Genomic DNA, 13,880 nt, shown 5'->3' with positions numbered 1-13,880 from the left:
GAAAAGTTTCAGTGGTGTAGCTAAGGAGCTACAGGCCCTGTGAGTTTTACATTGGGCCCTCCCAAGTACTTTATACACAACAATTGATACAGTGCACCAAAACCTGCCAAGGACAGCCACAGTGTCAGAGGTGCAAGAAGAGGATAGGGAACAGCTTGTTAATAATGATTATCATTCAAAGCATCTATAGACGTGATCATTACATGAAGGACCAATAAAGAGTTAATACTGCAGTTGAAGAAGGGCCCTACGTGGCCCCACTGGTCCAAGGACCCCGATGCAGTCGAGACCTCTGCAACTCCTATTGCTACGCTGCTGAAAATTTGTATTCATTTAGCTGTATAAATGTTGTATACAGTAATGTTCCTCTTTAAAAAGGAGAGATAAAATATGAGTTGTTATTTAAGGTGAGATAATTTATAAGAGACATTTTGTGAATCGATCTAAAAAGTGTACCCAAGGCACATGTGACATGATGAGATAAATGTGTACAGTATATACAGTGCAAAGCATAGTAATAACCAGGCTGTTTTACTTGTTTTATAGTGCTGCTTAATTTTTGGGCATGGAAGTGACAGCTCTTGTCTCATCAGTACCTTGTCGGGAATATAGTAAACATCACTGATAAGCAGCTTACAGTTATATAAGTTTTCCTGGCAGAATTCAACTTCTGAGGGCATGGTGAGATGGAAAAAGGTCAATAGTTCTTTCATTTCTCTCAGGGACACTTAACAGACTGCCATTGAGCAGAGACAGCAAAACATTCAATCTGCTTTGTAAATGCTTAACCACTTCAGCCCTCAGTCGTTTTCACTTTATGCATCCGAGCAATGTTCACCTCCCATTCATTAGCCTATAACTTTATCACTACTTATCACAATGAACTGATCTATATCTTGTTTTTTCAACCACCAATTAGGCTTTCTTTGGGTGGTACATTTTGCTAAGAGCCACTTTACTGAAAATGCATTTTAACAGGAAGAATAAGAAAAAAACGGAAAAAATTCATTATTTCTCAGTTTTCGACCATTATAGTTTTAAAATAATACATGCCTCCATAAATAAAACCCACGTATTGTATTTGCCCATTTGTCCCAGTTATTACACCATTTAAATTATGTCCGTATCACAATGTATGGCGACAATATTTTATTTGGATATAAAAGTGCATTTTTTTTGTTTTGCATCCATCACTATTTACAAACTTATAATTAAAAAAAAATTGGAATATTTCATCTTTACATTGATATTTAAAACGTTTAGACCCTTAGGTAAATATTTACGTGTTTTTTTTATTGTAATGTTTTTTGTTTTTTGTTTATTAAACATTTTATGTTGGTATTTTTGGAAGGGTGTGATGTAAATAGTATTTTTTTAATGTAAATATATGTGTATTTTTTTTTTTTTTTTAACATTTAGATGGAGTTTTACTTTTTGGCCACAAGATGGCAGCCATAAGTTTGTTTACATGATGTCACTCTAAGCGTAACATGTACGCTTAGAGGGACGCAAGAGGCAGAAAAAGCGAGGCTTCCGAGAGAAGCAGTCGCTTTTTCTGCAGGGGAGAAGAATCAATCATCGGGCACCATGTCCCGATTGTGTGATTCCTGGGCTAACGATCCGCAGCCGGGAGCGCGAGTGCATGCACGCGATTGGCACGGGAGCACACATGGCATATCTTTAAAAAAGACATTTCTAGGAGTTGAAGGATAAATACAATTTCTTATCTCATCAGATTATTTTCACCTTGGGTTCACTTTAGGGGCTCATTTAAGGGCTCGTTCAGACTATGCGCGCTGCCATGCGCATCTTGGCAGCGCGTATAGTGTGCGAGTGCGACACGCAAAAGGGCATAGACAGCCTTGCTACCATTCCCGTTATATGCACTGTGCAGCTGTGCGATGCGCTATCGCACTGCTGCATGCATTTTCGGGAATTGCAGCGCAGCACATAGTAGCGCAGATGACGTGCGATCATACATGTTGCGTTCCGATCGCATAGCCATCTACGCTAAATGATATGAACAAGGCCTAAGGGGTATTGGGATTAAGAATTGTTAGTATTGTCAAAATTATTTCATGGCCCTTTAACTTGTTAGAATGGTAAATCTATGGGTTCTATTAACAATTTGTGATCTCAGCCTTTCAGGCATGAAGGCATACTGTCTGATAGAACAATTATATATATATATATATATATATATATATATATATATATATATATAGCTCTCACTTATTGCTATTCTTTCCCTACCTATTGGATGCAAAGACAAGAAAGTCCCCAGCATTGTGCTCGGGAGCTCAGTGACAAATTGATTCTGCCGCAGTTTTTTCTCCCCTATTTTTGCAGTCTTAGCATAAAACAGTCATATGATGTTCCACTGCAGAATTCAATTTCACAGTTCAGTTGGGTCCTTGATTATGCTGCCAAATTCAGATTAATGTTCGCTTAACTAACATGAATCAGGGGACTCCTGGCTGACAGCCAGCAGAAACGCAGAGGGTGTGATGGCGGTGACGAGTTTTATGCCCCGGACACCTCTGCCACTGATATTGATTGATTCAATGAATTCAATGGTATAATTATTTGTAATTGGAATACATTAGACATGTGTGTCAGTTTCACCTTACATGGTTTACACTCAAAGTGTGGTGGAAACATTGCTGGGCGGGTCCACAAACTACAAATCCAGCCAGCTATATAGATTTATTAGGGAAAGTACACCGTAGCTGTAGATCGGATACTATGAGACCTCTGGCACATGAGTGGGAATATAATAGTGACATGTCAGCAACAAATCGACCAAAATCCCCCCCCCCCCCCCCCCCAAAAAAAAAAAAATAGACAGCTTCATCTAGAGGTCTTCTTTTTGAGTTATAGATAATATTTTATCACTAATCCAAGTGACATACCCAAACATTTATTTGTTCAGATCATTCCTCAAAGTCGTTCTAAACTGTAAAAAAATACTGTTAAAAACATTCCGGGAGAAGAAACCTGACTGTCCATAGAATAACCACTGATGAGACCTGAAAATACTAAAATATAAATAAGTAATAGGAGGTTCCAAAAAGGTGTGAGGTGCTTAAAAGGAGGAAAGAAACGGACTTTCCTCCAATAAGTTAACAAGTCAAAATGAGCATTATAGTGATGTATAAACTCAAATGACATGTTTCGTGGTAACAAGCCCAGTTTGTGGGCAGGTCTGGTACTCAAAGAATGATATGCCCCTGCAAACAGTCTGGGGCCTATGGCTTAGCACTGTATTGCCCTTGATAAAGGGTCCCTGAAAGTCCTTGAAACATTGGAATACACCCAGTAACCACTGCACCCACGAGTTATTAACAAATACTGGCTTGGAGAGTGGTATCTAACTGCTCTCTATTATACAAAACTTGTTATCTCACTCTGTAGAGCAGTGACTTAAATACTTTGTGTCAAATTTTAATATTTCCTCCGATAATTTTCACAATTATTTAGGTGTAATCACATTCTCTTATAAGCCCATTAGTTACTTTTACAGCACTTAAAGAGGAAGGCCAATAAAAATAATGTAATAAAAAAGTGCTTAATTGTTACAATAATTTTGTATAAATGATTTAGTCAGTCTTTACTCATTGTAAAATCTTTTGTGTCCCTGATTTACATTCTGACTTATCACATGGTGACATTTTTACTGCTGGCAGGTGATGTCACTGGAAGTAGATGCTGCTTGTTTTTTTTGGCAGTTGGAAACAGCTGTTATTTCCCACAATGCAACAAAGCTCCCACAATATGATGTCAGTACCTCAGTGCTGTGAGGTGCTGACATCACACTGTGGGAGGGGCTTCACCACAATATCAGCTATACAGAGCCCCCTGATGATCCGTTTGAGAAAAGAAAAAGATTTCTCGTGTAAAAGGGGGTATCAGCTACTGACTGGGATGAAGTTCAATTCTTGGTTACGGTTTCTCTTTAAGGTCGAGTTTATGTAATGCCAGATTTTGTTAATTTGTGTCGTATGATTTTCAGTATCACACCAACACCATACAGTGTTGGGAAGAAAGAGATGGGGGCTGTTGAATGTTTTCATTGGGGCCCACCATTCTGTGTTTACACTATTGGGGAAGGGAACATGCTGGCCTCATCCTGTGGGAACTTCCTGTTAAGTTCCTGCAAGGAAGACTAGACACCAGGGATCAGTGATCCGATGAAAGGGATCATTACTATGGAGGTCAGTGATGTCACCTGGTTACCTGTATGCACTTTAGATTTCCTGCTGAAACAATTATGAACAATCACTGTGTGGAGGAAAATCTAAAGCGAATATATGGCGCTATCTTCAGCAATCTAGCACTGCTTCCCTACTGACTGTTAGGGTAGGTTATTATTGCAAAGCAGCGCAGTGCGATCATTTGCATGTGCAGGTTGCTACTGTGGTGCATTAGATTCCATCATCCATACTGTGTGCTACCAGACACCGCACACATTACCCCCACGTTATAAATGACCAACAACATTGTACCATGTATTGCAAAGTATATTTGAAGCTTATAATTTTTAAATGTTTCGGCACATTGCAACGGATTCAGTGCGACCCACAACTTATCATGGCTGTCAGTTTAGTAGTGAGGTGGGGATGCAGAATGACTAAAGAGTGTATAAGCGCGTATGGGTGTGTGTCTGTTCCGGGGGCGTTACTACATTGGGTCAGGCTGCCTCGTAGACATCTGTTCATCTGCCTCCCCTGAAGCTCTCTCATGGGAGCTAGGGGGAGGGTCCTGTTCAGAATGTAGAGTGGAAGCGGAGTAAAGAGTTATACATTACCATTGGCAATACAAGTGCCACTGCAATTCCTCTTCAGTTTGCAAGTGCCTTGCAGCCAGCCAATCACCATTGTCACATGACAAGGACTGAAGCTGCTTGGCAATTGGCTGGCTGCACGGTACTTGTAAACTGGAGATGAAGTCAAGAGGACATGACATGTATTGCCACCAGGAGTAGTTAATGTATAACACCATGCTGCCACTCTGCCTTGACTTTGCATATGACCGCCCCCAGCTCCTGCTCCTGACCCCCAGCTCCAGCTCTGCCCCCCCTCCCCCCCCCGTATGGCCAGGGCTGGATTTAGGCCAAGGCCGCCTAGGCCACGGCCTACAGCAGCATAGGAACAAGGGCACCAAAGCAGCAGGCTAAACTGGTGCAGCATTTGCAAGCTTGCAAATGCTGCAATGCGGGGAGATCAGGCGAGTGCCTGACCATGCTACTCTCCTGCCAGTGGCCTGTGCAGCAGCCCCCTTGCTCTCGGTGCACGTTTGCATTGTGGCTGGCAGCTATGGACTTGGGCAGCATTGGAGACAGAAAGGAAGAGGGAGCTTCTGCATTGGAAATGAGCGGAGAAATGAGTGACACAGATGGCTGCTGAGGTGTGAAGACGAGCTGGCTACCTATACTGAAAGGGGGGGTGGGAGAAGGAGGGATTAAGGGAGTCATCTGGCTACCTATACTGGAGGGAAAGGGGGATGCGGTCATCTGGCTACCTATACTGGAGGGAAAAGGGGGAAGGGTTATCTGGCTACCTATACTGGAGGGAAAGGGTGGAGGGGTCATCTGGCTACCTATATTAGAGGGAAGGGGGAAAGGGTCATCTGACTACCTATACTGGGGGGAGGGGTCATCTCGCACTACCTATACTGAAGGGGGGAGACAGGTGACAGTGGCCTTGTGTGGTAAAGAGTACAAATCCGGCCCTGCGCGTATAGCAGAGGCTATTGTTACAAACCGTGCTAACGTTTAACAAGCGTTGTAACGCCTGTAAAGTTTTACTCACGCTAACAAAGTTTTTCGCGCGGTAACACAGCACAACTATCTACATAACGCGCGCTGTGCTGCTATCGGCAGTACACTGTATGCGTGGAAAAAAATAACACGTGCAAAATAATTAACACATGCATTTTCCTAACACGCGTGCTATAAAATAGCACGGTTTAGTGAATCAACCCCCTGGTGTGTTCATGCATGTGTGTAGGGGAGGCATTGAGCAGGAGCTGTAGGCTTATGAAGATGACTTGAATAGGGTGTTTTCTTTTTTGTTATGCAAAACCTGCAGCTTTTTCTTACAAAAATTGTATGCATACAATTATGTTTCTTCAAATGCTTATGAAAACCATGCCAGAACTCAAGGCTTTCTTTGTCATGTGACAGGTTCACTTTTACAGTGAGAACAGTAGAGGTACATTTTTTCTTATCACAGAAGTATAGTTATGCATTGCACAAAGCATCAGGATTCTCGTGGCTTTAGTAATTTATCAATGTCAGCATAGAGTACAGTTCATTTAGATAGTCTCAAGATTGTGGTTGAGCAAAATAGCTACTGAGAGTCTTTATTCAGAAAAGTTGCAGAGAGGTTTTTTTTTTTTTTTTTAAAGTTATATCAAAGGTAGACTTGACAATAAGTGGAGCTATAAAAAAAAACCTTAGCTTCATTATATAGTTAAGACACTTAATTTAGGTTTTAGCAAACCTGAAGTTGAAATAAACTGATGATGTAGGCTATTGTATCCATAGTCCTAATCCTAAATAAGTCTTTCCTGGAGTCTGATAGTCTTATTTTATATCTAACAGTTAAAAGGGTAAGTTTTAAGTTTTTACCATCTCACGTGAAAAATATTGAAACTGTGAACTTTGTGTCTGTTCCTTGTAACTACATGTGTTTCTTTTTTCGTATCTACATTAAATTTTACAACCCCTAATTACTTATCAGCGAGAGCTACACAACAGTCTGACTGAGAAAATTTAGAGCCCTGAATTCTTAACCCTTAGGGCCCTTTTCCACTAGCAATCGCTAGCGTTCACACTGAACGCTAGCGATTGCTGAATCGCAATTACCGGCGATTCCCCGACGTTCGCGGCCGCAATTTTGCTATGCTATGCACTGCATAGCAAAATCGCGGCAAATATCGCTCCGCCGCGCATTCGCGTTCCCGGCAAAAACGAATCGCGGTAGTGGAAATGACCTACTGCGATTCCTATGTTAAAAAGCAAACCGTAGCGATTGTAAAATCGCTAGCGGTTTGCGTTTTTGCGATTCAGCCAGCGCAAACGCGCTGGTGGAAAAGGGCCCTAACAGTGATGAAAAAAAAATCTAATTTTAAGTAAAATTGGGTCAGTACATACACATGTTTATCGTATCAGGTCACATGTCAGTTCAGGTACCCCTTATACTCCAATGACTAGTCAAATGATCATATTTTCACATATTTCAGGGATGAAAAGAATGCTCTACATATTGATTTACTGGGCAGAAGGTGTGTATCATGGGAGTTCCTTCTTGAATAATTGGAAATACCTTCTGTTTTAGGGCTTGTTTGGCTGATGCTAAATGCTTTTCTGTTAAGTGTTTAGCAGAAAACCGCCTGGTATCGGTTCCCAGCATTTCATCTGGACATCGCGTTTAAGCCTTTAGGAGGACATGAAACCATGAATGCAACTGATGCTAGACGCTGCATCCAGCGTCTCAAACTTGTAAGAAACACTTGAACGGAGGCACTGTGGAGTAGTCAAATAAAGCCAATTTTTCTCAGATATTGGACAAAATCGAGTCCTTTTGGAGAGCTAAGTCCAACACTACCTCTCTATTTAAACAATTTTTATTGTATTTCACTCTATGATTGGCGCCTCTGTTCACATATTTCTTGCTAGTTTTAAGTCCATCCTTGGTGGAGAGGTGTCTTTCTTAATCTCCCCACCCGTTCTTTCAGTGGTTGCCTTAAGGTGGCCACAAAAAATCATATTTCTAGCGAAAAATCATTCAAGCAATCAGATAATTCTGATTGGAAGTGAAATATTGTAACACATCATTCACTACACCATCAAGAAACCAATCTTTGCTTCTTATCTATCACAACCAACAAGAAAGTCCAAATTTTGGTTCAACAAAAATCCAATCAGTTTTTATCAGGGCTGTGGAGTCAGTATAAAAATCATCCGACTCCGACTCCTCAGTTTATGAAACCACCGACTCCGAGTACCGACTCCGAGTACCCAAAATTGCTCCAACTCCGACTCCTTAGTCTAATTTTTACAAAGGCTATGGATTTGGTTCAAAAATCATTTGACTCCGACTCCTCAGTTTATTGAAACCTCCGACTCTAGGTACCCAAATTTGCTCCAACTCCGACTCCTCAACTCCGATTCCATAGTCCTGGTTTTTATAATCATTCGTAATCGATTGTGCCCATCAACAGAAATTATTTACAACCAATCTGATCATATCCGATCACGCTAAGGATTTTTTGCTATAAGTTGGACCGGGAGCGGCCACCTTTAGCGGTAACCCTCAGTTGCGAGTATAATTTTACATACAACATTATTTACTATTATTTTAACCTGTTACACTATTGGCGGCTCTAGGTGTTCCTTTTTTGTCTCAGAAAAAAACTAACAAACAGCGGCAAAAGACAGTAAACTCGTTGAGATGAACGCTGCCATTTATTTCTGTGTGGTACATGGTGGATCCCGGCAGTAAACGTCATGCACAGCCGCCAGCAGTTGCCCGTCTGAACCTTAACAGGGCAAATTTATGTTTAGCAATCTCTACAACTACTTTGGCTGTGTACTAAAAATTGACAAATGAAGTAAGAAAGTTCTCAATACAGTAAAGGATTCTGGTTAGTAGTGTTGGATAACTGTGAAGTATCTGATGTAAGTGATAAGGGGTAAAGGAACTGATCTCATGTACTTTTTTTAATTAATTAAAAAAAAAAACACGTATCACATGTACCGGTACTTTTAATGGGTAGTTTACTGTTGATTGGATGTCTCAGATCGCTGACTTTAATATCCGTATGGTTTATAATTATATAAGGTTGTTGGTAGAGAGACTTAGAAGGCACTTATGATATAGATTTTGCCTGCAGGTTTTTGTGTGCCTGTTACTCTAATTAAAACACAACAAACACGGGGCTTTCAGTAATTAATATTGTGAATTGCCCTACAAGATAACATACGTGCCCTTTGCTTATAGAATGATTAAGATCAATCAGATCCAGAATTTTAATTTTGTGCAGATGCTGAAACATTTGCATTTGCTTGCCCAGGGCTGAACGTGTACTGAAGCCATTATAAGTAGTTATCAACCCCCCTCATTCATTTTGTTTTTGAATCGCTTATAGGTTTTTTTGGACAGTTGAGTTTCCTATTAGCCAAGCAGAAAGGAGAAGACACAGTATCTACCCATCTTGACTACTGTAACAATCTACTCTGTGGTCTACCAAAAAGCAATCTGGCACCTCTCGAGTCCCAACTAAACTCTGCTGCCCATGTTATCCACCTCTCCTCCCACTCCTCGGAGGCAGCCCCTCTCTGCTAATCTTTCTGTTGGTTACCAAGTGCCCAAAGGATCCAGTTTAAACTCCTCACGCTATCATACAAAGCTCTACACAAGTTGTCACCTCCTTACATTTCCTCATTAACCATTTCACCTCAAAGGGTTTTTAAAAATAATGAAAATGTATTTCATTTTTCTATGGAAAGGTGTATAATAGAGTATTTGGATGTGGTTTTACTTTTTGGCCACAAGATGGAGATGCAGAGTTAGTGTGTTCTAAAAATAGAAACAGAACCAAGTGTTTGTATTTGTTTATATTTGTATAAATACAGGGACATAGATACTCGTGCTGGGGGGTTGAGAAGGTTAATCTCCTGGTACCTCCCCACCCGGAACCATCGCTCATCCCAGGAGACCCTTTTGTCCTCTAGCTTGGCCACCTCCTCTCACTCCCGCATCCAGGACATCTCAAGAGCATCCCCTCTCCTCTGGAACTCTCTCCCACAGCCTGTTCATCATACAAGCCTATCAGACAAGCCTATCATTTGTTGTATGTGGCAATAGAGGTTCACGGATTTATCTACTAACTCTTGTGTCTCCTTCCCTATTGTTTCCACCCTACCACCCTCTAGATCAGTGATTCCCAACCTTTTCCGGCCCGGGGAACACTTTCTGACCATATTTTTCTCCGGGGAACGGCGGGGGGGGGGGGGGGCGGGTGTTTGCGCGACCTAGTGGACAGTGCCGTGCTATGGGGGGGGGGGGGCTGGGGTGCGGCTGCATAGCTAGCATAGTTGCCCCAGTATGGTTAGTATAGTTACCCCAGTATAGTGCCCTAGTATAGTGCCCAGTATAGCTAGTATAGTGCCCAGATAGCTAGTATAGTGCCCAGTATAGCTAGCATGGTGCCCAGTATAGCTAGCATAGTGCCCAGTATAGCTAGCATAGTGCCCAGTATAGGTAGGTAGTGCCCCAGTATAGTGCCCAGTATAGCTAGTATAGTTGCCCCCAGTATAGCTAGTTTAGTTGCCCCCAGTGTAGGTAGTTTCGTTGCCCCCAGTATAGCTAGTTTAGTTGCCCCCAGTATAGCTAGTTTAGTTGCCCCCAGTATAGCTAGTTTAATTGCCCCCAGTATAGCTAGTACAGTTCCCCCCAGTATAGATGCCAAGGAGGGGGGCAGCAGCGCTAGGAGGGGCAGTGGAGGCAGCGGTGGGGAGGGGGGAAATATCCCCCCCTCCCTCACCTGGGACCACTCCTGCCTCTCTCCCCCTCCATTTAGCGGTTACAAGTGCGGCAGAATTACTCACCACTTCCACGTTCCAAGCGCCGGCAACGTCATGTCGTCACACATCTCCGCCTTCAATGCCGCCCACTGTGCTTCCGCTAATCAGGAAGCACAGTGGGCGGCATTGAAGGCGGAGATCTGACGACATGACGCTGCCGGCGCTTGGAACGCGGAAGTGGTGAGTAATTCTCCGCATGCCTCCCCGCCGCCGAGCCGCACTTGCCACCGCTAAATGGAGGGGGAGAGAGGCAGAAGGAGGGGTCCCAGGTGAGGGAGGGGGGGGATATTTCCTGCCTCCCCACCGCTGCCTCCACTGCCCCTCCTTCTAGCGCTGCTTCCCCCCTCCTGCGCCCTACAGTAGGTACAGGTCTGGCGAGAGGCCAGACCTGTACGGCACACCAGGCAACATCCCGCGGCACACTAGTGTGCCGCGGCACACCGGTTGAAAAACGCTGCTCTAGATTGTGAGCTTGCAACAGCAGGGACCTCCTCCTATTATTTTGTTGTAATTTATCAGATGTGTACCAAGTCTAGTGATATCTCAACCCACACATTACCTATGTTTTTGTACTTGTATTGCTGGATTGGCATGATTGTACAGTGTCTTGAACAGGGACAGATTTACCATTTACTGTTTGTATGTGCCTACAGGCGTCTGATGATGGAAAGGCGGCTCCATCCCCTCCCCTAGTGTCTCCCTCCCTCGTTCCCTATGCAGAGTCCAGAATAGAGTGTAAATGAGAGGTTACCCACCCTGCTCTCTGCATTCCACTAACCAGCAGGGGCGTATCAATAGGGGGTGCAGAGGTAGCCACCGCATCGGGGCCCTTGGGCCAGAGGGGCCCCAAAGGGTCCACCCTCTATCACAGTATTAGCTCTCTATTGGTCCTGTGCTTGTAATAATCGCTTCTATAGATGCTTTGAATAGCAGTAATCCTTAACAAGCTGTTCCCAATCCCCTTTCTTGCAACCCTGACACTGTGGTTGTCCTTTGCATGTTTTGGTGCGCTGTATCACTTGTTATGTATAGAGTGCTTTGGGGGCCCCATGTAAAACTTGCACCGGGGCCCATAGCTCCTTAGCTACGCCACTGCTAACCAGATCTCCTTTCAGTCAGGGCCACCTCTAGCTACTTAATACTGAGGTTCCTCCAGCTACCTGATACTTGGGGACGTAAATTATAGGTTTGTATTCCACTGACCAGATCTTCCTTCAGTTGGGGGCACCACTAGCTACTTAATGCTGAGGATAGCACTGGCTACCTAATGCTAAGAGATACCTGTAGCTATGATGGACAAGGAAAGTAAGGAAAAAGTGACAGCTGGGCCAGCCTGCACACTTTTGTTGCGGTTCGGCGGAGGTTTGTAGGGTCATGGAGGGGGAAGTGTAGCGTGCCAGGAGATCTGTGCCTATAGGCTCCTGTGATGCACATCCAGGACTGGTCTTGAATTTCTCCTGTATATATGTTCTGCGGAGTTTAAATTTCCACATTTCCAATCGGAAAACAGCATTTCTAATTGGAAAAACAGAATTCCACTAAAATCCGATTTACCACAACTTGATAAATCCGAGAATGCAGAATGCACAAGTTTTCCTCAGAAATCGAATTACCGCGGTATTGGTGGCCCAATCACAAAATTCAGTTTTTACGATTTTTTTCTCTCATTTTTTTACATTGTCTGGTGCAAAAAAATTGACAAATAAAATACTCCTCAGAAATTGGAAAAAAGGGAAAATCTGAAAAATTAAAAAATGGAAATCAGAAGTTGGCATTGGCAGAAATTGCAATTTCTGCTAAATCGGTAATGGCCATTTCCGGCTATCCCTACATGCAGTATTTTGGCATACCCATATATAAGCCTAAGGCAGACACATATTATGAAATATTAATGATTTAGATAGAAGTGTTTGATGCTAAACTTGCATAGAAACAAATTTGCCATGGTTGATTCTTATTTTGCTTGTTTTGCAGGCAGACTACGATCGAGCACAGGTATCCATGAGCCCACCGCTCACCGGATCTGATACATATCCTCGAGGTCCTACAAAGCTACCTCAATCCCAAAACAAGCCCGCTTACCCTTCAAGTAGTTACCAATATCCATCAATTTACCATAAGCCATCTCCCTACCACCAACCACAGATGCATGGGAGCCCCCACTACATGTCCACAAGTTCTTACCCCAGCTCTCCCAGTACGACCTCTAGTGTCTACCCCTCTCCCAGCTGGGGCTCAGCCTCCGATCAGCAGCCATCTAGAGTCTCTCATGAACAGTTTAGGGCAGCTCTGCAGCTCGTGGTCAGTCCTGGAGACCCTCGAGAATATCTGGATGACTTCATCAAAATAGGAGAGGGCTCCACGGGCATTGTGTGTATTGCAACAGAGAAACACACGGGGAAACAAGTAGCTGTGAAAAAAATGGATCTCAGGAAACAGCAAAGACGGGAGCTGCTTTTTAATGAGGTATGTTGTGTGTGGAAGAACCTATCTCGAAGGTTTTGATTGGATGAATGAATTATTGCTGCCTTGGAAAGGTGTAACGGGAAGCTACACATTGTTGGAAATAGCATGGGTGATCACATTTGGAAATGATTCAGAAAGTAAAGGCACAAAGTCTGGCACCAGATCATTGCAGGGAGTGGAACAGCTGATTAGGAACACAATGGTAACATGCTCTCAGTCAGAGTCCAATAACCAATAGCAGAAGGGGTAAAGGAGGTACCGTACCTTTAAGATCCCTTTATTAGTCAGCAAGGCAAAGCAATGCAGTCAGAGCAGGATCATCCACCAGTCAACCTAGGCAGGTGCCTGGGGCCTAGTGTGGGGTGCACTATTCGTATAGCCCTTGTGAATCACTTTCACCCGGGGAAGTGTTGGTTGCTAGTAGAAACAAGAGTACACAATGTGCAGTGTTTAGGTGTGTGACAATTGGGATGCGCACTAAAGTTTGGAGGTGCAAAAACAGAAATTGGTGTCAGGCAGGAGGAAAGAGTGCACTCAAACACAATTTGAGGAGAATATATATGTATATAATATATATATATATATATATCAACAGGGATATGTGAGGGAGCAGGCTGGTGTACTTTATTTTCTGGTGAACTCGATGGTCGTATGTCTTTTTCAACCCAAATAACTATGTAACAAATAGATATACCATATATACTTGAGAATATGTCTAGAAAGTTAGGTCCGACTCAGTAAATCAAAGTATAGGGGTTAACTTATACACGAGTCACAGACAACACTGAGCTCACTGAGGAATGTGTGTACTATTAGTGACTTT

At 43.0% G+C, this 13,880-nt stretch overlaps 1 protein-coding gene across 5 annotated transcripts in view; it reads left to right on the top strand.

Moving 5' to 3' along the window:
• PAK5 (p21 (RAC1) activated kinase 5) overlaps window positions 1–13,880 on the top strand; it is a 245,399-nt gene that overhangs the window by 210,023 nt on the left and 21,496 nt on the right. For all 5 annotated transcript variants that reach the window (XM_068232530.1, XM_068232528.1, XM_068232529.1 and 2 more), the window contains one exon: window positions 12,566–13,057. In XM_068232530.1, coding sequence (XP_068088631.1) covers window positions 12,566–13,057 — 492 coding nt within the window. The remainder of the gene's footprint in view (window positions 1–12,565; window positions 13,058–13,880) is intronic.

Source organism: Hyperolius riggenbachi, chromosome 4, assembly GCF_040937935.1.
Source record: "Hyperolius riggenbachi isolate aHypRig1 chromosome 4, aHypRig1.pri, whole genome shotgun sequence".
Taxonomy (NCBI): domain Eukaryota; kingdom Metazoa; phylum Chordata; class Amphibia; order Anura; family Hyperoliidae; genus Hyperolius; species Hyperolius riggenbachi.
This window is presented reverse-complemented; position numbering and strand designations above follow the sequence as displayed.